This window comes from Anomaloglossus baeobatrachus, chromosome 3 (assembly GCF_048569485.1).
Source record: "Anomaloglossus baeobatrachus isolate aAnoBae1 chromosome 3, aAnoBae1.hap1, whole genome shotgun sequence".
In the NCBI taxonomy this organism is placed as follows: Eukaryota; Metazoa; Chordata; class Amphibia; order Anura; family Aromobatidae; genus Anomaloglossus; species Anomaloglossus baeobatrachus.
The window spans coordinates 174,591,816-174,617,494 of record NC_134355.1 but is presented as its reverse complement, the minus strand read 5'-3'; the positions used below and the strand labels follow the sequence as shown (position 1 = coordinate 174,617,494).

The 25,679-nt window shown below is 45.4% G+C and overlaps 1 protein-coding gene across 1 annotated transcript in view; it reads right to left on the bottom strand.

Moving 5' to 3' along the window:
* The window catches only part of FBLN7 (fibulin 7), a 217,850-nt gene that overhangs the window by 44,130 nt on the left and 148,041 nt on the right, over nt 1–25,679 (bottom strand). The window contains exons 4-6 of the mRNA XM_075339591.1: nt 16,559–16,684; nt 16,201–16,335; nt 14,884–15,021 (exon numbers count right to left, since the gene is read on the bottom strand). Coding sequence (XP_075195706.1) covers nt 14,884–15,021; nt 16,201–16,335; nt 16,559–16,684 — 399 coding nt within the window. The remainder of the gene's footprint in view (nt 1–14,883; nt 15,022–16,200; nt 16,336–16,558; nt 16,685–25,679) is intronic.

Sequence of the window (25,679 nt, the reverse complement as noted above, 5' to 3'; positions counted from 1 at the left end):
AAAGCAGAGTAGCTCCAACAGCACACCACATAGCATTGCCCCTGCCTTCTTTGACCCCTCTCCCCGTAAGCTACATTTGGATTTTAAGATTCACCCCTCATTTTTCTCCGAAATCTTTGGGAGCAAAAGTGCATCTTATAATCCAAAAAATACGGTACCTAATTATACGCTCTATAAGACGACACTCGGCATATAAGATGACCCCCGACTTTTGAGAAGATTTTCAGGGGTTAAAAAGTCGTCTTACACGCTGGAAAATACGGTAATAGACCTAATAGACCTAGTTCCACAACTGAATGTACTCCTGATATATGTTATGTAAATAGTAACTAGGTGTATCTGACCATATAGAGATTTTCTTTTATTTTTAAATTCACTCCACTTAAGTGAGTTGAAAAAATAAGCCAGTGTCATTGTGTGGAAATAATTTCATACATGGGTGTAGATTTATCAGGGCCCAAACCAAAAGGGAAAGTGCAAAATCGCTATGTGTGACACCCCAGGAACGACAAACAACACCGTACCTGTGTCCTCCGGCAACGAGATGGGCGTGATTTTCATGCGGCTGCTCTCACACCCCCCTGACGAAGGCGGTTTGCCGAAACGGCCGTCGGGTAGGCGGAAATTCCGGCTGGTTATAACTTTTGACACACACGTGGTAAGTGTAGACATTATCTTGCTATATAGTATTAGCTTACATCTGGTAATATTCACCCATTAAGCAACGGATCGTGCTTATCTTCCCACGTGGCCCTATATGTGACTGTACCGGCACCAGTATAATAATAATCTTTACTTAGGCAATTGGATATTATCCTTGAGAAGGTTGCTTTTGATGTGGCGTTTTATCGATTGCCACTTCTGTATGTTTGGCTGCTATGCAGTTAATACATGCCTAATAATGAGCAGTCCGTAGCGGTTTTGATTTATGGGAATAATTCCTTAAATAACTTAATTATGTGTTTTTGATCACATTTTCTATCCCATTCAACCCATTAATACCCTTCCTTTGCTTATTGCCATTATACATATGGTGCCTGTATTAGTCTGGGGATTTATATGGGCAATTGTCACACTGCTGGTCTTTCCTGGTTGTTGTGCTTTTTTTAAAATAACTTTTATCTGTATGTCCACCTTGCACTGATCAATAATAATAAAAAATCTGTTTTCACATCAATTGGACGTTTGGTCGGTTTCTTCTTGGTTTTCACGCTGTTCTTTGCGACTTGTCCAGCATTAATATGTAGTCATGGTTGCTGTTAATTATAAACTTAGACGTTGATATAATTGATCAATTGGCCAACATGCAACCCCTGGTCCTGTGTATTTTCTCTGTTTGTAAGGTGCATCCTCCCAGTTAACATGTATGTCCAGGGCGTTCCACCCGCGGGCACCCATTTGACAGGTGCATTAGACTATATCACCTGGGAATACATCCCGGCCCTGGTGACCTCTTTGCAGGTAGGCCTCAATATCCCTCTGGGACACAAAGCAAAATCATCTCTGCGCAGTCCCGGTTCACGGATAAAACCCCACCCCCTCTCCAGGTTGAAATCTATCACTTGGCCCTGTCTCACTGGGCCATGGTCAGATCATCTGGCCTTGCGCAGCCTCTGTTTGGCTGCCAGGTTGCTGGCTTCCATTTCCTCCTGCAGGGTTTCCCGATGCTCCCGCTCCGCCTGGTACTGAATCAGTTGCTGCCTACAGGAGATTTCGGTGGCTGTCTGGGTTGGGAAGGGCCTCAGTGGAGTTGCCAGCCCACTCTCGCTGACCAGTAAGTCATCCCATGGGAGGTGGGACGGTGCTGCGTCGGGTACTTGAGCTGGAGGACTGGGAAGGGGCCCCACTAGGGTGTCCGGGCTTTGCGGGGTTGCTGGGGTCGTCTGCTCACCGGTCTCTGCCACTACAGCTGGGGATGCCTCTCCTCCTGTGGCGCTGGACCCCGCCTGGTTTGCTGGCGCATGCCCCGGTTCTGCCATATCCGCCTCAGCTGCTTGCTGCTCGGTAGCGGCTTTGAGCCTCAGCAACCGCTGCCCCAGCTGCCTCACCTACTCGACCAGGAAGCTCAGGTCCGGGACTGGTTGCAGGCCCAGGGCACCTCCCAGTGAATCGGGGAGGTTGGTCGCTCCCTTGCTGCTATCCAGGTCATCCCGGTCATCCAGGTTACCGTTTGCCATCTCTTGTCTGGAGTGCTCACCACCGATCCACCTTTCACTGCTCTGTCAGGATCTCTCCCCTTCCTGGGGCGGAGTTGAGGCGGGTCCAGCTTGTCTGACCTCTGCCCTGCATATGGCGACCGTTATTTTCACTGGCCGCCACGGTGTCGATTTTAATCAGTCCACTCCATTAGCACACAGTACTCATCAGTGCTCGCCAGAACACGGAGCGGGGCTTATCTTCGCACTCTTTTTCAACCACTCTCTGTATGACACAGTTTAATTTCTGTGGCATATTAATGGCGGCTTAATTCAAAGTTTAATAAAGTCAATACAAGGCACACAGTACTCAGTGGTATCGGGCACGATAATCCTGTTTGTGATGCCAAAGTGACATGCCCACTCCAGGGCCGGGGGCACTCAGAACCGGGCCGGTCTAGTCCAGTGATGTCAGTGGTGGCGGTGCTCGGCTCTGTGACCCTAGCGGTGTCTTTTAATAAATGAAGGGGAAATGATGATGGTGATGATAGAAGGTGTATTTGCAATTAAATGAAGTTTATGACGCCACTTGCGGTGTGTGGCTATGAGAGGGAGTCGCTCTCACTGCAGCTAAGATGTTTCAGCCTTCCGCAAGCAGAGCTAGGCCCCAGGGAGGATGATGGTGGTCGTAGTGATGGTGGCGCTGAGGCACAGGGCGACAGCAAATAAACAGATGATATAGGGGCTGCGGTTCAAGTTGTTTACTCACTGATTGCCCTTTCTGCCCACTGGGTGACGGTCTCCACCAACATGGGCTCCAGGCGATCCCGAACTTTCAGATCCTGGTGCCGGTATTGTAACTGGCGGGCTCTTCCGCTATACGTTCTGTTGTTGGTGGGTCCCTGTGGCTTGAAGCTGCTTGGGGTTCCCTTCCTTTGTGTAAAAATTCGCGGTCCGTTCGCAGGCAGCGCGAACCTGTAGTGGGCTGGATCTAAAGCGGGCTTTACACGCTACACATCACGGATTTTGTGAAGCACATCCGGCCACTGTAGCGATGCCGTTGCGTGTGACACCTATGAGCGATTTTGCATCGTCGCAAAAACGTGCAAAATCGCTCATCGGCGACATGAAAGTCCATTCTCAAATATCGTTACTGCAGCAGTAACTAAGTTGTTCCTCGGTCCTGCGGCAGCACACATCGCTCCGTGTGACACCGCAGGAACGAGGAACCTCACCTTACCTGCGTCCCGGCCACAATGCGGAAGGAAGGAGGTGGGTGGGATGTTTGTCCCGCTCATCTCTGCCCCTCCGCTTCTATTGGGCGGCGGTTCAGTGACGCTGCTGTGACGTTGCTGTGACGCTGAACGAACCGCCCCCTTAGAAAGGAGGCGGTTCGCCGGTTACAGCGACGTCGCAGGGAAGGTAAGTAGTAGAGTTGAGCGCGGTTCGAGGTTCTCCAGTTCTAGGCTCGAGTGATTTTGGGGCCTGTTCTAGATCGAACTAGAACTCGAGCTTTTTGCAAAAGCTCGATAGTTCTAGAAACGTTCGAGAACGGTTCTAGCAGCAAAAAACCAGCTAATTCCTAGCTTGGTTTCCGCTGTAATAGTGTAAGTCACTCTGTGAATCACACTATTATGACATTTCAGTGTATAGTGTGCGTGAACAGCGCCTTCAGATCACTGCTGTTTCTATAATGGCCATTTTTTTTTTTTTTCCTTGTCTTCCTTCCCTAAGCGCGCGTGTGTAGTGGGGCGGGCCAGCATGTCAGCCAATCCCAGACACACACACAGCTAAGTGGACTTTTAGCCAGAGAAGCAACGGCATGTGTGATAGGATGTCCATGTCACATGTCCCTGCATTATAAAACCGGACATTTTCCTCCAGGACGCCATTATCTCTTCTGCGTCTTTGGTGTCAGACATCACTGTCGCAGCTCCGTCCTCCTGAGTCCTATCGCCGATACAGCTGTATGCGCTCCATACACAGCGTTAGACAGCTTAGGGAGAGCACTTTCTATCAGTCCTTTTAAGGGCTCAAACCGGTAGGGTCAGATCCATAGGTGACAGGTCCTGAAAACAGAGACAGCGTCTGTGTAGCCAAGGTCAGGGATTTCGTCGCTGCATTTCACCATTAGGAGAGAATAGAAAGGCAGGCTTCCATTCCTCTACCCAGAGCCCCACAATCCTGGCACTGTACCCGCCTGTCCTCTGCACACTCCAACTCTTTTTAACTAAGCCATTATGCTAGCAAACAGTCAGTGTACCTAGTGGCATCCTAAACGTGGCTATTGGACTTTTGTGTAGTCACTGTAGTGCAAAGATATTTGCAGCACGTCTGCCTGCATTGCACACTCCAACTCTTTTTAACTAAGCCATTATACTAGCAAACAGTCAGTGTACCTAGTGGCATCCTAAACGTGGCTATTGTACTTTTGTCTATTCACACTATTGTAAAGATATTTGCAGCACGTCTGCCTGCATTGCACACTCTAACTCTTTTTAACTAAGCCATTATACTAGCAAACAGTCAGTGTACCTAGTGGCATCCTAAACGTGGCTATTGTACTTTTGTCTATTCACACTATTGTAAAGATATTTGCAGCACGTCTGCCTGCATTGCACACTCCAACTTTTTTTAACTAAGCCATTATACTAGCAAACAGTCAGTGTACCTAGTGGCATCCTAAACGTGGCTATTGTACTTTTGTCTATTCACACTATTGTAAAGATATTTGCAGCACGTCTGCCTGCATTGCACACTCCAACTTTTCTTAACTAAGCCATTATACTAGCAAACAGTCAGTGTACCTAGTGGCATCCTAAACGTGGCTATTGTACTTTTGTCTATTCACACTATTGTAAAGATATTTGCAGCACGTCTGCCTGCATTGCACACTCTAACTCTTTTTAACTAAGCCATTATACTAGCAAACAGTCAGTGTACCTAGTGGCATCCTAAACGTGGCTATTGTACTTTTGTCTATTCACACTATTGTAAAGATATTTGCAGCACGTCTGCCTGCATTGCACACTCCAACTTTTTTTAACTAAGCCATTATACTAGCAAACAGTCAGTGTACCTAGTGGCATCCTAAACGTGGCTATTGTACTTTTGTCTATTCACACTATTGTAAAGATATTTGCAGCACGTCTGCCTGCATTGCACACTCCAACTTTTCTTAACTAAGCCATTATACTAGCAAACAGTCAGTGTACCTAGTGGCATCCTAAACGTGGCTATTGTACTTTTGTCTATTCACACTATTGTAAAGATATTTGCAGCACGTCTGCCTGCATTGCACACTCCAACTTTTCTTAACTAAGCCATTATACTAGCAAACAGTCAGTGTACCTAGTGGCATCCTAAACGTGGCTATTGTACTTTTGTCTATTCACACTATTGTAAAGATATTTGCAGCACGTCTGCCTGCATTGCACACTCCAACTTTTTTTAACTAAGCCATTATACTAGCAAACAGTCAGTGTACCTAGTGGCATCCTAAACGTGGCTATTGTACTTTTGTCTATTCACACTATTGTAAAGATATTTGCAGCACCTCTGCCTGCATTGCACACTCAAACTTTTTTTAACTAAGCCATTATACTAGCAAACAGTCAGTGTACCTAGTGGCATACAAGAAGTGGCTGTTGTACTCCATTAGTGCCCCACTGGTGCCAAGCTATTTCTAGCACCTGTGCAGGACACCCTCCTGCTCTGTTTTTAATAAGCTATGATGATAGCAAAAAATACTGCCATTTAGTGGCATCATAGAACTGGCTGTTGTATTCCATTAGTGCCCCACTGGTGCCAAGCTATTTCTAGCACCTGTGCAGGACACCCTCCTGCTCTGTTTTTAATAAGCTATAATGATAGCAAAAAATACTGCCATTTAGTGGCATCATAGAACTGGCTGTTGTATTCCATTAGTGCCCCACTGGTGCCAAGCTATTTATAGCACCTCTACATGACACCCTCATGCACATTTTGCTACACTAATGTTATAGCAAACTCAGGGAATTCATTGCTGCATTTGATAATTCGGAGGGATAGAAAGTCAGGCTTCCTTTAGCTTTTCCTTATGTTCATAAACAGCATCTCCAAGAGCAATTTACCCTCCACGTCTAAGTGTGGAGAGGCAGCTAGTGCGCATGCGTGTGCCGATTTACCCCAGCTGCAGCCTAATTTCAGTGTTTCGCCTAGTGAGTATGCTCAGCCTGACTGTGCCATTCCTGACGCTAAGTCTTCATTTCGGGATACAGCGCATGCTCCCACACTAAGTGTGAAAAGCCTCTTTGCACAGGTGCTTGCATTCCGTGCCGGGTCTAAGTCCTGTTTTGTGCCTAGACACCATGCTAAAGCTGATAGTCTTTTTTCAGAGACTGTATTTCATGCTACTGAGCATGCTCAGGCACTTACTGCATCAGAGACTATGTCCGGTAATAAACTCTTTGGCCCTGCCCCTGATGTGGGGGTCCCATATAGACCACAGGGCATCAGGTGTCCTCCCAAATGGCTTGCAGAGGCCCACCCCTATGACTTGTCACCGCATTATTGATGGTCAGACGATGACTGGTGAGGTGTTTGGGTCATGGCAGCCATGAGGTCATCATTGAAGTTGCGTTTCCAAATAGGACGCTAGTTATGCCACTCATGACGTGTCACTCTACTTTTGTCTCCAGGAGGTGCATTGTGGTTCACCCTGGTTTGGGGCGGACCCAGGTTATAAAAGGGGCTGGAGCCAACAAGGAGGTGCGCAGTCTTCTATTATGCTCCGAAAGAGCACACCTCCATGTGTTGAACCCATTGCGGCTTTAGGCCAGAGGTAGGCAAGGATAGGGTGTCGATGCAGGCCACCACCACAGTTGGTAACGCAGAACGGTTAAGGCCAGCTCCTGTCCTACCAGTCCTGCTTGTGCAGCCCAGTGGCATTAACAGGCCTGCTGCTGCTGATGCGCCTGCTGTCCACAGGTGTGCCCCTACGCACACGGTCAGCGTACTCAATGGCCCCTGTGTTGTTAACAGGGAGTTCCTGGGCTGGGTGGGCATGTGGACCCTGTGACGCTAACAGGGCTCCCAGTCTACAGATCCGAATGGCGTCTAACTCGGTTCAGGCTACTATTAGTTTCATAGCCACACAGCTCTGTATCCTCCACCAAACCTTCCAGTTGCCAACCTCTCCTTTTCCAACTGGGAGCACGGTGGACACTGACTGCTGATGGGGATATATACCTTTCTCTTTCTTTTCTTATTAATTTTCGTTATATAGCGGTAACATAGTATATACCACTTTATCCAAATCTGCCAGTCCCACTGTAACAGATGGTGTTTCTTCAGCAAATGTTACTGTTGCTTAACCACCAAATCCACGGACCAAAACTTTTTCCCCTTTCCAACACACCTGTTCCCCTTTCCACCAGCATCTGTCCTTTTCAACTCATTTTGGTATATGACCAAAAGTGCAACTCTGCAGGGACACCGTACTCGACACCATCTCAGCACAGCAGCCAGCCCTCGGTCCCTCAGATGTGGACAAGTAAAAGACCATTTCCTCCTATCCATGACAAAGCGTTGAGATTCACTCTGTGCAGCACTGGTGTTTAGTGGAAAAGCAGATCTAAGATTGCGTACCACCTTCTGCAGATACTCCTGTATACGTGCGTCCATTTCTATGGCAGGAATTATTTTGCCAAATTTTGTCTTGTACCGGGGATCTAACAGTGTGGCAACCCAGTATTCTGGATTACTTTGAATTCGTACAATCCATGTTGTAGGTAGTGCAGCAAGAAGGCGCTCATGTGTCTTGTGCATCCAGGAGGACCAAGTCCTTGGTGTGTTGGTGGCAGAGACGTGAGAATCGTGCCTCCTTCCTCTACCCTCTCCCCACAACCTCGCACAACCGAAATGTGAGCAAGCTCTCACTCATCTGCTGAGTCTTCCATGCCCATCGCCAGTTCGTCCTCCATTTCTTCATGGGCTCCTGCACCTTCCTCAACACTTTTTGCTGATACTATGTGCCCTTGTTAATCCCTCTCCCTCACCATGACTGCCGCATAGGTGCCGCTGACCATCTGGACCTCGTAGATCTTGTTATCCCTTCCGCATATGACTCCTCCTGTACTTCCTCCCCTTCCTCTTGTCCCAACACCTGACTCCGAATAATAATTACAGTGTGCTCCATCATGTAGATGACCAGAATTGTCACGCTGAGAATGACATTACCAGTGCTAAACATCTTCGTCGACATTTGTAAACTGTGTAGCAGGGTGCATAGATCCTTGATCTGACACCACTCCAGCAGCGTGATCTGCACCACCTCTGGATCAAGTTATCCCAGGCTATATGTCATAACGTATTGCAGCAGGGTTCGGCGGTGCTGCCACAAACGCTGCAACATGTGCAGATTCAAATTCCTGCGTGTGGGCACATCGCATTTCAGGCGTTTAACCACCAGACCTAAAGACTTCTGTAGTGACGAAAGTTGTTGAGCTGCTGTGTGCGCACGATGGAAGTGAGCACATAGCGAACGTGCACGCTGCACAAGGCCATGTAGGCCGTGATGGTGTTTTAAAAATTGCTGGAGAATTAGGTTCAACACGTGAGCCATACAAGGCACGTGTGTCACATTGCCCTGACGATGGCCCGCAGCCAGGTTTGCATCATTGCCGCACACGGCTGTTAAGTCACCAACGGAGTCCGCTCCGTCAATTTGTACTCCGGTCGCCAGGTGACAACGTGTTCCTTTCATGAATAGTGCTGATGATGGGAGAGGAGTCGATGCCAGCGGCGCAGGTGGACGCAGGTTATGCTCACCCACTGGGCTGCATTACCTTGACAGATGCAGAATCTCTGGCTGAATGTAGCTGGTGGGTATCTCACAGATGAAATACCATCATTCAGCTACAACCAATGGGAAGACACCACACCCTTTTTTATGCCCATCCTGTCTGCAGACCACTGCCAGACATAGCTCTGCTTTTACCCCCAGTTCAGTTTTATGATTTTGTGTGCTTGTTACCTGACTACTTTTCCTGCTTGCTGTTTATGTACCTTGTTGGCCGATCCGCATTTCACCTCTGCTTGTTTTCTGATTAAGTCCTGGCCGTCCCATTCTGTTCCTGTTCCTCAATTAATGTTTTGACCCTGCCTGACTACTATTCTCTGGAACTGCAGCCTTCCACAGGTATTAATCACCTTGGGCCCTGTGCAATTCCTAATCCCTGTATAGGGGTTAAAGGGTTTCAGGGTTCTAGGGGTCCTGCTTGGTGAGTGGCTTCCCTCTAGCCTATCATTTACAGCCCATCTGAGTGTGTGGATCAAGCAAGGCGTTACACCGTGCTCTCTGCAGAAGGCCATGTGGGCCAGGATAGTGCTTTAAAAATTGCTGGACAACCAGGTTCAACACGTGAACCACACAAGGCACGTGTGTCACATTGTCACAGCGAAGGGCCGCACCCATGTTTGCATCATTGTCGCACCCGGCCTTCCCTGGCTGCTGGTTGAGTGGAGACAACCATTGATGAAACTCGGTCTCCAGAGCTAACCGTCCACAACTTCTCAGCGGTGTGACTCACATTTCCCATACATTTCAAAGTAAAACTTTGACCGCCTGATGGCATTGAGCTCTGCTGCCAGCATAGTAAGGAGGTGTGTGGTAGTCCTTGTGCGCAGTTACAAGGAAGGGTGGCCTGACCACACAGGGTTTGCGCCAAGGTGGAGGACCCACACGAGGTTGAAGAGGCAGAAGCAGTGTATTAACTTCTACATACAGAAGAAGGATTGAAACAACTCGTGGGGACGGCAAGACTTGTACAGCAGACCCTTCTCCATCTCTCCCCACAGTAACCCATTGCCCAGTCAGCGACATGTAACGCCCCTGTCCATGCTTACTGGGCCAATTATCTGTGGTGAAAAGCACCCTGTCACACAGAGTTTCTCAAGGAATCAGTGATGTTTAGTGCGACATGCTGGTGTAGCGCGTGCACACCTTTGTTGGAGAAGGAGTGGCGCCTGGGCATCGGCTCTTGGGGCACTGCGATGGGCATAAGGTCTCGAAAATCCTTGGTTAAAAAGGTTGGAAAGGCAGCATTTTGGTAGCCAACAGTTTCCAGATGCTGAAAGTCAACCTCTAAGCCATGTCATGCCCTTCTAAAAGCATTAAAACACAGCGCGGGGACTCCAACCACAGTCTCCCTCGTTTCCACTAACTGGGCCACACACACCCCACTTGACTGGCATCGGTTGAGCCCCCTTTTGAAAAAGAAAAAGATGCTTTGCATGAAGCACTCTCAGAAATACGCGTGCCTTTCCCGTCCCCTGGCTGACCCAGGGGAAGAAAAGTCCTCTGAGAGCCATGACTTGTTCATCTTGGTTCTTTTAGAAACACAGCGAGGGGACTCCAACCACAGTCTCCCTCGTTGCCACTAATTGGGCCACACACACCCCACTTGACTGACATCAGTTGATGCCCCTTTTCAAAATGAAAAAGATGCTTTGCATGAAGCACTCTCAAAAATACGCGTGCCTTTCCCGTCCCCTGGCTGACCCAGGGGAAGAAAAGTCCTCTGAGAGCCATGACTTGTTCATCTTGGTTCTTTTAGAAACACAGCGAGGGGACTCCAACCACAGTCTCCCTCGTTGCCACTAACTGGGCCACACACACCCCACTTGACTGGCATCGGTTGAGCCCCCTTTTGAAAAAGAAAAAGATGCTTTGCATGAAGCACTCTCAAAAATACGCGTGCCTTTCCCGTCCCCTGGCTGACCCAGGGGAAGAAAAGTCCTCTGAGAGCCATGACTTGTTCATCTTGGTTCTTTTAGAAACACAGCGAGGGGACTCCAACCACAGTCTCCCTCGTTGCCACTAATTGGGCCACACACACCCCACTTGACTGACATCAGTTGATGCCCCTTTTCAAAATGAAAAAGATGCTTTGCATGAAGCACTCTCAAAAATATGCGTGCCTTTCCCGTCCCCTGGCTGACCCAGGGGAAGAAAAGTCCTCTGAGAGCCATGACTTGTTCATCTTGGTTCTTTTAGAAACACAGCGAGGGGACTCCAACCACAGTCTCCCTCGTTGCCACTAACTGGGCCACACACACCCCACTTGACTGGCATCGGTTGAGCCCCCTTTTGAAAAAGAAAAAGATGCTTTGCATGAAGCACTCTCAAAAATACGCGTGCCTTTCCCGTCCCCTGGCTGACCCAGGGGAAGAAAAGTCCTCTGAGAGCCATGACTTGTTCATCTTGGTTCTTTTAGAAACACAGCGAGGGGACTCCAACCACAGTCTCCCTCGTTGCCACTAACTGGGCCACACACACCCCACTTGACTGGCATCGGTTGAGCCCCCTTTTGAAAAAGAAAAAGATGCTTTGCGTGAAGCACTCTCAAAAATGCGCGTGCCTTTCCCGTCCCCTGGCTGACCCAGGGGAAGAAAAGTCCTCTGAGAGCCATGATTTGTTCATTTTGGTTCTTTTAGAAACACAGCGAGGGGACTCCAACCACAGTCTCACTCGTTGCCACTAATTAGGCCACACACACCCCACTTGACTGACATCAGTTGATGCCCCTTTTCAAAATGAAAAAGATGCTTTGCATGAAGCACTCTCAAAAATACGCGTGCCTTTCCCGTCCCCTGGCTGACCCAGGGGAAGAAAAGTCCTCTGAGAGCCAAGACTTGTTCATCTTGGTTCTTTTTTCAAAAGCGAGGGGACTCCAACCACAGTCTCCCTCGTTGCCACTAATTGGGCCACACACACCGCACTTGACTGACATCACTTGACCCCCCTTTTCAAAATGAAAAAGATGCTTTGCATGAAGCACTCTCAAAAATACACGTGCATTTCGCCTCCCCTGGCTGACCCAGGGGAAGAAAAGTCCTCTGAGAGCCATGTCCACATTGTCAGTGGACAGACACGTGTGCTTATCTGCCAGCAGACCCCCAGCAGCACTGAAGACAGGTTCCGAGAGAACGCTGGCTGCAGGACACGACAAGATCCCCAAGGCGTACGTGGCGAGCTCAGGCAATTTATCCAGATTGGAAGCCTAAAATGAGCAGGGCTCAAGTTGCACAATAATGGAATCGATGTTTCCTTGCATATACTCATATATCTGTGTGTCCTCCTCTTTTTCCTTGTCCAGCGCTTTTGTTTTCGCATGAGTATATGTCCTTGTCACTTTCCCATGTGTTGTGAGTTGTTTGTCACCTTTTGGACACCTTTGAGGGTGTTTTCTAGGTGTTTTTCTGTGTTTGTGATTGCCTGCCATTGTTTCCTATGCAGTTCGAGTTCGGTTCGTCGAACGTTCGACGAGCCGAACTCGAACGGGACCTCCGTTCGGCGAACCGACCTCGAGCCGAACCGGGACCGGTTCGCTCATCTCTAGTAAGTAGTGTGACGTGTCCGGGCGATGTTGTGCGACACCGGCAGAGATTTGCCTGTATCGCACAACCGATGGGGGCAGGTACGCACGATGGCGATATCGGTACCAATATCGCAGTGTGTAAAGCGGCCTTTATTCTTAATTCTAAGGCTCTCTGTGCTGCTGTGCCCAAGACACTGTAGTGGGTGAAGAAACGTGAAATTTTCTTTCCCGGTAGATTTATTAGGTGAGCTTGAAGCGTCCCCTAACCTAGGGCTCTACACTCCGACTGCAACGGTCCTGGGGAAACTGACACTGTTTCCCACCGGTGTACATGACTGGTTAGGTGGGGAATTTAGTCATACTGATGTGAATGCTGCTGGGATGCATGTCTTTTTAGAGTCGGAAAAGTCATCAATGCTCATGTTACATTTATAGAACTCAAGCAGTGATAGGTCTGCAGTATTCATCACATTGGGAACACTGAGACTACTTCATTCACATCACATAGGAGACATTGGAACTGGTGTATATACATAACATCGGAGGCACCAAGAATTCTGTATATACATTATATAGGAGAACGTGGGGCTGCAGCCTCTTCTTCACATAGAAGATGTTAGGGTTGGAACATTTACATCACATAGGAGACACTGGATCTGTAGCATCAGATGCTAGGGATGGAACATATACTGTACATCACATAAAAAACAATGGAACTTTAGTGTACTGCGTATTTAAAGAATGGAGAATTGGGGACATTGTTACCAGACGGGGACATTACTGCAAGAAGGGGACAAACATTGAGACATTGTTTCAATAAGGGGACAAGTATGGGGACATTAATTCAAGAAGGGGACCAGGTTAGGGATTTTACTAGAAGATGAGGACCATTATTACAGAACAAAGGACATTATTACAGGAAAAGGATATTATTACAGGATGGATGACATTATTACAGGATGGAGACCAGGATGAGGTACATTGTTACAAGATCGAGACCATTATTACAGGATAGGGGACATTATTACAGCATGGGGGACATTTTTACATGACAGTTGCATTATTACAGGATTGGGGACATTATTATAGGATGGGGACCAATATTATAAGGTAAGGGACATTATTACAGAATGGGGGACTATTATATCAGGACGGTGACCATTATTACAGGACAAGAGACATTATTACAGGACAGGGGACATTATTACATTACAAGTAATATTATCTCGGGGTATCGCTGCCACTTGAGGGGAGCTCATCCAGGTCCCGTTCCCTATAGTGTTGCCTGGTGATCCGTGACCTGCCTCCTGGCACTAAGTTTAACTTTAACATTATGGCCCAGTAGTCTGAAAGTTGCCGGGCCCCGCTCCCCGCTCCCCACTGTGGCTAAGTGTGGGAGCCTGCTCTCAAGGCTCACGCTTGTGTTTTTCTGGACCGTTTGTTTGGAAGGCCCTATCCCCGTCGTTGCGCTAGTGCCCCGATTCTGGAGCAGGTGGGAACAGATCATAAAGGCTCCGATCTCCTTAGGTTAATTGCCGGGTTGCCTGAAACTTTTCCCCAACCTAGGGTCCGTGTACCCCGCCGTGCCTTCGGTCCCTGACCGGTGACAGTGCCAGGCTGCTGACCATCCTCCTTGACAGGTTCAGTCACCTAGCCACAATCCCCTGCGACCGGGGGTCCGACTCCTCTAGGTCCAGACCACCGTCTGCAACCTAGACTGCCTCTCTTAGGAGCCACTACTCCCAACCTCCTCTCAGTTCCTCACAGCTCGAGGGCTACTTCCTAACTGACTACAGACTACACTACTCACCTCCCCTCCCTGACCCCCCAAGTGGGCGACTCTATTCCACTCAAGCTGTCCACTGGTGTGCCTGGTGGGTGTGGTGCAGTGTGTATCTAGGATTTGATTTGCTGTTGGAGGCAACACCATAAGATAGGGACCCAGAATCATGAGGGACTTGTAATACTGCACGGAAGGGCAGTTTGTGCAGTACCCTGTGATGACCTGATAGTCCAGGGGCGTCACAAGATCTATACTATAACCCATATGATAACCACCATTAAAAAAAAATAAAAAACATGTCATAAAAATAAAAAAATGATCAAAAAAATAATATAGAAAAATAATGGTATCACTTAAAACATCATGTTGTCTCACAAAGAACACGGCCCGTCATAATCATTTTTTTTCTGTGTGCAGCCCATTTACCTGGCTGAGCTTGAGACCCCTGCCATACAGTATCTTTTTATCTTCTCCTCCGTCTCCACCTTCACACTCAATCATTTACCTTGGGAGCCGTTTTAACAGTTTTTAGCTCTGCTTCGGCTCTTGGCCTGCTATAGTGCTAGCCATGCCCATAAGCACACATTATTTGCACTGCTCTTACCTTCACAATTTTTACCATCACCAAGGAGCTTATAGCCTGCAGGGCAGGCACACCGGTAAGATCCAGGAGTGTTGATGCAAGCATGTACACAAAGCCGGGTTATTCCTTCTGTTTTGTACAGTTCACATTCATTAACATCTACAAGAAAATACATATTCAGAAATGCTAAACACCTTGACTTATCTCCGCAGTCAGTAGTGCATTTTATAGTATGCAGTCCTACTGTATATTATAAGAAAAATAACTACAATGCATGTGTTTTTCATATGTGATGACAGGCAACCTTTATATAGTAGCTTAAACCTAATAGGCTTTTTTTCACAATTGAATTATTGATGACCTATCCTTAGACTAAGCCATTCATTTCTAATTGGTGGGGATCTGCCTTTCAGTTCCCCCAACAATCAAGTATTTGAAATGGCTGTAATGCTCATGGAGTACTACAGCCTCCTTCTGCTTTCTTTACCTGCACCTGGATTACCAGTCTGATGTTTTATTTTTCTGGTCAGCTTATTCATAAATCAAAGACAGCCAACATTTTTATGGACATATTGCTATACCCCATTAAACCATTAACATACCTCCCAACTTTTGAAGAACAGAAAAGCTGAATAATTTACTTCTGGCTGCTCAGCCAGCAACACAGGTCAAGATTAGCAAATCCTCTTATGCTCCTCAATACGGTCAGTGGCTCTATGGTAGAGCTGCTGCCTATGGACAAAGAGCTCACAAGTTCATGAGTTCTCGCACTGTCCTATGAAATCAAAGCAGATGAGAATTTAATTTATGCACTGCTCTTCTTGAGTTAATTTATTCACTGCACTGAGGGGAGCAGCAGGACAGCGGGAGTGAGCTCCCAAATCGGGACAGTCCCGCTGAATCCGGGACAGTTGGGCGGTATGCATTGAGATTCTAAGTGATATATGTCTGTAACCCATAAATCTGAAACAAAAACATTAGTTGCATTCTCTGTCAACTGTAAAATTATGATAATCACAGTCATAATAGCTAGTAATGGGCGAATCTGCTTGGTACTCAATCGAACATCCGCTAGATAGATAGATAGATTTGCTGCTCAGACGCAATGCACGAGTCCCCACCCTGCATATTTCCTGGCTTTTTATCAGCAGGTACCGCTATATTCGCATTATAAGACGCACCCCCCATTTTCCTCCCAAATTTTTGGGAGGAAAAGTGCATCTTATAAAGCGAAAAATATGGTATACATTTTTTCTCCTCTGACACTGTGTGTACAGCTAGACTTTTTTGCTTGAATTTGCTCTTTATTATGTAGATATTTTAAAATGTTTTACTTACCTTGACATAAACTATTTTCTGTAGTACCGCTCATCTGGAAGCCAGGATCACAGCTACAGTGCTGAGTGTGATCTATTCTGGTGCAGCTGACTTTGCGGCTTAATGCAGCATCATTCACTGGTGAATCAGATGGTGCTAAATGAGTTGAAAGAAAAAAAAATATTTAAAAAGAGATTGTGTAAGTTTAGAAAAACATGGCTACTTCATTGTAGAAACAGCTCTTGTCCATTAGCTTATGCCTGGTATTGCAGATTATTAATAGTCACCTGTATTTTACTCAGCTGCATTACCAGAGATGGCCGAGGACTGGAAAGTGTTCCACAGCTCCTAAATGCTCTCATATAAAAATATCCTATACCTGTAGGTGTTTTATTCTGGCAGTTGGTTCCTCTCCATTCTTGAGGACAGTTACATTTGTATTGGTTGGTTCCTTCCACACATGTCCCTCCATTTAGACAGGGCTGGCTACTGCAAGGCCTGATGTCTACAAGAAAATAACTATGTCAGTTTCATATAAGTAAAGATGTCAGCAGGGTCAGGCTGAAAGTATCTTCATGTGATGCCTAGTGTTCAGCCAGTATCATAGCTATTAAAGGGGCAACGGGGAGAGTCATCTGGGCCCACTCCCACATGTGTGCCCACACAAAGCAATTGACTCTTAACTGTTTCGGCATGGATAGCATACTTATACAGTTAAACTCTGTGGTAGTGTTGGAAGCCATGACCTCACTGCCCTAACACTCTGTTCTGTCAGCCACAGGTCACTCTAGTCCTGCAGTCTGCAGAAAGGCAAGGACAAGCACAGGATGTAAGAGTCTTTGCGCACCTGGCATGATGACATCACCATGTAATTTTATTCACATCAGCATGCTGTGTCCAGGATCTAGAAATTAGGTGGGTATATTTATATCTGATTTTTTTCTTAATTTTCTGGTGAATTTTAACTTTTTTTTATAGAAGAACTCAGAGGGGACTCGTTATGTTTGAGATTCATTGGGTCATTCTTAATATTTGTGGGAGGAATTCAGGGGGTCATATTTAGTTGCTACGGAAGGACTCAGCAGTAGTGATGGGTGGACCCAGACTGTAAAAGTCCGGATCCCCACGGGTTCAAAAGAGCCCAAGCACCAACCCTGGGCCTACAGTTCTCAGGGAACTCTGGGTAATGATTCGGGTCCAGCCACCCAGGTAATAAAAAAAAAAATCAAAGAACATAAGAATAAAGCAAGCATTTTATACTTACCAGTCTCCGCACGGCTGTAACTCTGCTTCTGCGATCACGAGTGGAGGACCATGGGAATCTCCAGCTGTGACTGCAAATATCCTGAGTGATGTCACCCCTCACCGCTGCAGCTCATTCTCTGCCTGAAGCTTACTGTGGGCGGTCATGTTTTATGCCCCGCGCTTTCACTTCAGATGTAGCAGAGCTGGAATCATCGTGGGACCTCGTGTGGATTACATCGGACCTGGGTGTTTTGGGGGTTAATAAAGGGATGACAGAGGGTGGCGAGTTTTGTATGTTATTTCAAATAAAGGAATATTTTGATATTTGTTTATTTCTTTTCACTTACAGACTAGTAGTGGGGGGGGTCTCATAGACTCCACCCATTACTAAAATAGTGCTTAGTGGCAGCTGGGAGCTGTTATTAACCCCTTATTAACCCGATCGTCACTGCACCAGGGCAATCAGGATAAGCCAGATAAAGTTCCGGATTTATTGCATCTAATGTATGCAACAATTCTGGGTGGCTGCAGGCTGCTACTTTTACGCTAGGGGCTGCCAATAACAATGGGCCTCCGCAGCCAGAGAATACCAGCTCCCAGCTCTCAGCTTTAGCATGGCTGGCTATCAAAATTGTGGGAGACCAGACCAGTTTATAAAATTATTTGTTTAAATTTAAAAAAAAAGCTGAATGTGGTTTTTATTTTGATACACAGCCAAGATAAGCCCACATGGCTGAAGTCTGCAGCCTGTAGCCGTATGCTTTGTCTGTGATGGGTATCATAATATGGAGGGACCCCAAACCAATTTTTTTATTTATTTATTTTTACATCAGTCTAGGCACTCACACAGCACCTCTGATTGCTTGCAGTCTGACACACTGTCACATAGAGTGGGAGCGCTGTCTGACTGCAACCAATCACGCCGGGACTGTCGATGGGTGGGGGAAGCAGTGCATATGTATGAGGTTAATGAGCGGCTCTGGAAGTAGAGTGAGCAGTCTGAAAGTAGAGTTACAGCCATACGGAGACTGGTAAGTATAAAGCGCTTGCTCTAGTCCCTCTATCCTTTCTACCACCATTTTTAAGCGCCTGATTCAGGTCCCCATAGACTTATATGGGGATTGGCATCCAGGTAGATATTCGGGATCAATCATTTTTTTACCCAGTTGCACCCACCGATCCCGGGTATTTGCGAGTCTACCCTTCACTACTCACCAGGCATTATTAGAATATATGGGGTGCACTAATTGGCCATTTTTATTGTTTGTGCTGGAACTACATAGGCAATATTAGAATATGTGAGGGAGATTCAGTGGCCATTATTACTCTTTATGGACGGGATTGAGCATACATTATTAGAATATGCAGGATCCAGGGTCATTATTACACTATGTAGAGAGACTCAGGGGTAGTATTAAAACTTGTGGGGGACTCAGGGGCCATTATCAATATAGTTGCAGAAACTCAGGGGGCATTATTGTACAAGGTGGGATTCAGTGGACAACACCAGACAGTTACCAAAATATATACAGTCAGGGCCAGAAATATTTGGACAGTGACACAAGTTTTGTTATTTTAGCTGTTTACAAAAACATGTTCAGAAATACAATTATATATATAATATGGGCTGAAAGTGCACACTCCCAGCTGCAATATGAGAGTTTTCACATCCAAATCGGAGAAAGGGTTTAGGAATCATAGCTCTGTAATGCATAGCCTCCTCTTTTTCAAGGGACCAAAAGTAATTGGACAAGGGACTCTAAGGGCTGCAATTAACTCTGAAGGTGTCTCCCTCGTGAACCTGTAATCAATCAAGTAGTTAAAAGGTCTGGGGTTGATTACAGGTGTGTGGTTTTGCATTTGGAAGCTGTTCCTGTGACCAGACAACATGCGGTCTAAGGAACTCTCAATTGAGGTGAAGCAGAACATCCTGAGGCTTAAAAAAAAGAAAAAATCCATCAGAGAGATAGCAGACATGCTTGGAGTAGCAAAATCAACAGTCGGGTACATTCTGAGAAAAAAGGAATTGACTGGTGAGCTTGGGAACTCAAAAAGGCCTGGGCGTCCACGGATGACAACAGTGGTGGATGATCGCCGCATACTTTCTTTGGTGAAGAAGAACCCGTTCACAACATCAACTGAAGTCCAGAACACTCTCAGTGAAGTAGGTGTATCTGTCTCTAAGTCAACAGTAAAGAGAAGACTCCATGAAAGTAAATACAAAGGGTTCACATCTAGATGCAAACCATTCATCAATTCCAAAAATAGACAGGCCAGAGTTAAATTTGCTGAAAAACACCTCATGAAGCCAGCTCAGTTCTGGAAAAGTATTCTATGGACAGATGAGACAAAGATTAACCTGTACCAGAATGATGGGAAGAAAAAAGTTTGGAGAAGAAAGGGAACGGCACATGATCCAAGGCACACCACATCCTCTGTAAAACATGGTGGAGGCAACGTGATGGCATGGGCATGCATGGCTTTCAATGGCACTGGGTCACTTGTGTTTATTGATGACATAACAGCAGACAAGAGTAGCCGGATGAATTCTGAAGTGTACCTGGATATACTTTCAGCCCAGATTCAGCCAAATGCCGCAAAGTTGATCGGACGGCGCTTCATAGTACAGATGGACAATGACCCCAAGCATACAGCCAAAGCTACCCAGGAGTTCATGAGTGCAAAAAAGTGGAACATTCTGCAATGGCCAAGTCAATCACCAGATCTTAACCCAATTGAGCATGCATTTCACTTGCTCAAATCCAGACTTAAGACGGAAAGACCCACAAACAAGCAAGACCTGAAGGCTGCGGCTGTAAAGGCCTGGCAAAGCATTAAGAAGGAGGAAACCCAGCGTTTGGTGATGTCCATGGGTTCCAGACTTAAGGCAGTGATTGCCTCCAAAGGATTCGCAACAAAATATTGAAAATAAAAATATTTTGTTTGGGTTTGGTTTATTTGTCCAATTACTTTTGACCTCCTAAAATGTGGAGTGTTTGTAATGTGTACAATTCCTACAATTTCTATCAGATATTTTTGTTCAAACCTTCAAATTAAACGTTACAATCTGCACTTGAATTCTGTTGTAGAGGTTTCATTTCAAATCCAATGTGGTGGCATGCAGAGCCCAACTCGCAAAAATTGTGCCACTGTCCAAATATTTCTGGACCTAACTGTATATGCCTTTGTTAGTAATTTATTTTTCTCACCAGCAAATACCAACCAGGTATTTTCCAGACTTGATGCAATTACCACTGTCTAGAGATAACCTTACAGAGTACCTAAGTAATTTGACAGTGAGATGACAAATATTTAGAAGCACATTGCCCTAGTTCAAGACATCTATAGTCTTTGCTTGACGCATTAGTAAAAATCACAGGGGTGTCTAGTAATTATGACATTCTCTATTTGGAGCCCTTAGACCTTACAAGAGGTATAACAAATTCAGCTAACTCAACAAAGCGTGGCTGCTTAAAACATCTACGGACAACAATTTGTGCATTACCATCTTGCATACTGTATGTGTGAGAATTTATGGATTTTGATTGGATGTTTAGTCTTTAATGCATCAGAAAGTGCAAATGTATTACAAATGTACTAAAAAGCTGAAGCGACATGTAGCTACAGGAACATGGGGCATAGAAAGAGTGATTTGGTTAGTGTGTGTATAGTGGCTGGTAATTAGCACCAGGAAGAAGAGTGAGTATGACCATCCATGGGTATATTTGGACCTGAAGGATTTTGCTGAGATATCAGTCGAGATTACTGACTTGGACACCATACAGATCCAAAATTGTGAAGGATCAACTGCGCTGAAAATGTGCCAGCAGCCAAAGTGATGGTTTATTCTATACATATTGGGGTTAACTAACCATAAAGATACTTATGTTGTATTTAAAATAAACAAATAAAAAATATGGTAATTTAGTATGCTAATGCTCTTTCTAGAAATTCAAAATACAAAAAAAAGAAAATTAATTTGTCATTCTGAATTACAGTTTTAGTATTTTGTATATCTCGATATCTTGATTACGATGCATGATTTTGGCTTCCATGAAAGTAATGTCTGGTTAACTGAAACATGTGACTTGCTGGGATTGTAATCACTGCTTGGGCCCAGGCATTTGATACAGTTTTAATAACTTAAAAGTTTTATTTGAGACTATAAAATGAAAAAAATTTTTTTAGAAAGAATATACTACATTGCAACAGAGTACAATTGATTCCACAGATGACCCTAATAAAAATGATGCAGAATTTAGCAGGATTGAGATGTATTATAACAGAATAGTAAAAAATATATTCATAAGACTATATTCTTCCCTTGGATTACATTTTATGTGATTGTAAAGATTATAGTACAAACTCCATGAAACAGTGAATAAAATACAATTCCTAAACTTTGCAATTGTTGAATTCTTGTAGAATTCTTGACATTCTGGGATGAGTATCTATGACATACCAATTCACCTACCGTAAGTTCAAATTAACAGGGAGAAAAAATGCTTTCGGTAGTGAAAACACGCAAATAGTTCTTATACTAATTCTCTCTAATGAGAATAACTCAGTGAGATGTTATCTAAGGCAACTCACAAAACAAATTGGGTGCCTGGATTAGGATTATGAGCTTCAAAAGACCTTAACAAGCTTGCTCCAGATGAATGGTCTCTGGTTAGCTATTAGCCAACTCATGTTCTAAATCTTTTTCTGGGATAACACATCTAAGGCAGCTAAGCAAATATTGAATATTGTATCCCATGAATCAAAAAGTTATTATTTTTTACAACGCCAACAGATTCCACAATGCTGTACAAAAACTCACATCAGCCCCTGTTCCATTTGGGAATCAAATTCTAATTTCCTGATCTCGAACATACACACAGATGTTAGGAGTCGCCAATATGAGACAAGTATAGTGCTTAAGTCACTCTACACTGTTTGCATAGCATGGCTATACTTTGAATCAGTCCGACTCACCATCAGTTTTATTATTATTCTTATTATTAGTATTATTATTAGCATTTATTTATAGAGCACCATTGATTCCATGGTGCTGTACATAAGAAGGGGGTTACAGACAGAATACATATACAAATTACAATAGAGAGAGGGAAGAGGACCCTGCCCTTGCGGGCTTACATTCTATAGGATGGACGAATGTTTGTGTAGAGTGGGAAGGAACTCGAGGGAAGGAACCAGAGCACCTCCTCCAAGTCCATCAGAGCACTTCAAACAGTGCCTGCCAAGCAGAGCTGGGCAGATTTCCACTACACCTTGCGATCCAAAAGAAGGTGCTATCATTCAAGGCTCATCTACAAAGCAGTTACCAGAGCTCCTACCATCATAAAGTCTGGCTACACCAGGAAAACCCAGGAGAACAAAGCCCTCCAACACAAAGCACTCAAAGCCAGCCTGACCAAACCATCAACCTACATGGCCTGTCAAAAGGGGAAATCCAGAAGATGGTGCAAAAAGGCAAGGAGGAATATCTCAGCATCTGAAAAAATTACATAAACAAATACCAGAAAAAGACGATATACCAGAACCTACAGAGGGAGTACAAACTGGCCCCATATCGGGAAAATCTAGCAAACCCTTAAGAGCAACAAATCCTGAGCTGGTACAGACTGAGCACCCACAGTCTACTCATCAAATTTGGGTGGTGCCGACAGAACTACAAGCCTCGAGAGAGCAGACTGTGCCAACAGTGTCCACAGGAGGCCATGGAGGATGTGGCAAATTTCTTGCAAATACTCTGCAGTGAGGTACACTCACTTCAGGAAACTGTCTGATCTCTTCCCAAACTTCAACTCCATGGAGGAAGAAGAGAAACTGACCATACTACTGGGGGAAGAGCAAAGTGCAGCGGCCATAGCAGTGCAATATGCCAATGCCTGTCACAGACTAAGAGGAGCCCCATATGCCATGCACTTCTATACCCCACCCTGGGTAAACCCCACCCATCATTTGAATTTGAACAAAGAGGAACCAAGTTGTAAATCAAGTGTTAATTAATGAATGATAGCCACTATAGGAAAGGTTTCACAAAATTTGAATCTTGTGAAGCAAATTGAAAATACATTCCAGAAATTCTATCTAGGCTGCATTTGGACATTGCCGTCACAATAAAACGCCATTGTTTTGCAGCAATTTTCTAGTCAAAGCAAAAAATACTATAATTCGACTACAACTGCGCTAAATTCAATGTGACGGCAGCTTTTGAACGCAACCTTATTGTATATATGTATTTTCTCATGCATTTTGCCTAATGGAGAAATGTTACACTTTGCTAACTTTACAATCCATAACTTACGTCTTACTTTTAACATTGTAGTTAAGATATTTTCCTCTACAAATCTACTGTCTTAAATTATGGGTTAAATAAAGTTCATCTGGCAACAACCTGTTTCCACTTTAGGCATTTAAAAAGTATCAAATTAACATCTGTAAAATATATTATTGGGATATTACTGTATCTATTTTTCTGGTGCCCAAAATACTATATTTGACATTTAACAGAATATTATGTTCCATTATTGTTACTTATGTCAAAGGAATGTCTATAAAGAAAGAGTCAATGAATGCCACATGGCAAGACATTCCCCACATTCAGCCAAGAAACTGATTCACCCTGCCATCAATAGCATAGTCTAAATATCTAAGGACAAATAGACATTGAAATTACTCAACAAAAAGTCAGAAGCATTAACCTATGCGTCTTTCAAATTGCTTCTCCACATACACCGCTCTTTGTTTCTTTGTAGACGGAGTTGCTTGCAGGTGGGCAGGCATCAGTTTCACGTGCCAGAGATGAAATTAGATAGTACTTGCCAAAATGAAATCATCAAGTAAAAAATGTACAGGTGAAAAATGTGCAAATAACATGTCTCTTTAGCTACAGTACAACTATGTACGAGGATTGTTATTTTATGGAAATTACTAATGAGGGTTATTTTAATAAATAGAGATGAATACCATTTTATTAAATGTTATATAATCTATGCTATATTCTAAATTCATTGGCTTACATTTACTGCTCATCTCTTATTATTATTATTATTACTATTATTATTATCCTATTTGAACCTATCAGATCCTACTTTGTTGACTTTCACCTCATCAGTCTTTTACTGTCCACCTGTACTTTTCTGCAACTTTGAGCCGATGCCATTTATGACAATATTGAAGTCGGAGATTCTTCACCTTTTTTCAGGCCATTATTACAAACTTGTGTAATGTGCTTCGCACAGTGCTTGTATCTGTGATCTCACCATCACGAAGCATATGAGCCATTTGCACTGCCGTGTTTGTTGCGTCAGAGCTGATGGACCTTGTGAGTATAGATGAGCAAACCATGGGAAGTTCAGTTCACCAGGTACATTTGAACCTTAGATAAGGTTTAGTATGTGACCCTGACTTGAACCGAACTGCAATGGAAGATGGTAATCGGGCAGTTCAGGTCTCTGCCCACATGCAGCTAGCCATAAACAGAACACTTCCAGGGAGGGAGGGTGAGGTTTTTCAATTTTTTTTGTGTGTGTGCACATTACATCTGATCATGCTGATTTTACCCCCAGTGCAAACCATTCAAACACTGCACACAGCTTGCACAGAGCTGAGCATCAATTATACCCAAGCAGGGCCGCCATCAGGGCATTACTACTGTGCCTGGTGTACCGGGCCCGGTGAAGAGAGGGGGCCCGGTCAGGCCTGGGGTAATTACTTGGGTTTGTTAAGCCCCAGGCAGGACGGGCCCTTTCTCTTCACTGGGCCCCAGTCACAGTCACAGCAGATGGGCCCGGCCGTGTCGTTTCTGCCACTGCACACATGGCTAAATTGCAGGCGAAGCCCTTCTAGGACATCGCATGCAAATTAGCCATGTGGCCAGAAGCGAGTGGAGCAGGGAGGCGGCGAGTCATCACACAGCACTGTGATGAGGTCATCACTCTGCGCCTCATCACAGTGCTGCAGACAATGTGGAGATGGCGAGGAGATGGCATCCGGCGGGGACAGGTAAGCGCTGTAAGCTGAAGACGATCGTCGGGAGGGTGAGGTGGTGGGGAGGCCTGCCCGCTGATCCCAGCCCGAGGGGGGCCCCCTAAGCTCTGCCTGGGGCCGCCCACAGACCCGCCGACCGCAGACCCGCCGACTGCCAGACCGCAGACCCGCCGACCCGCTGACCGCAGACCCACCGACCACAGGCCCCGCCAACCGCAGACCCACCGACCAAAGGCCCCGCCGACCGTAGACCCGCC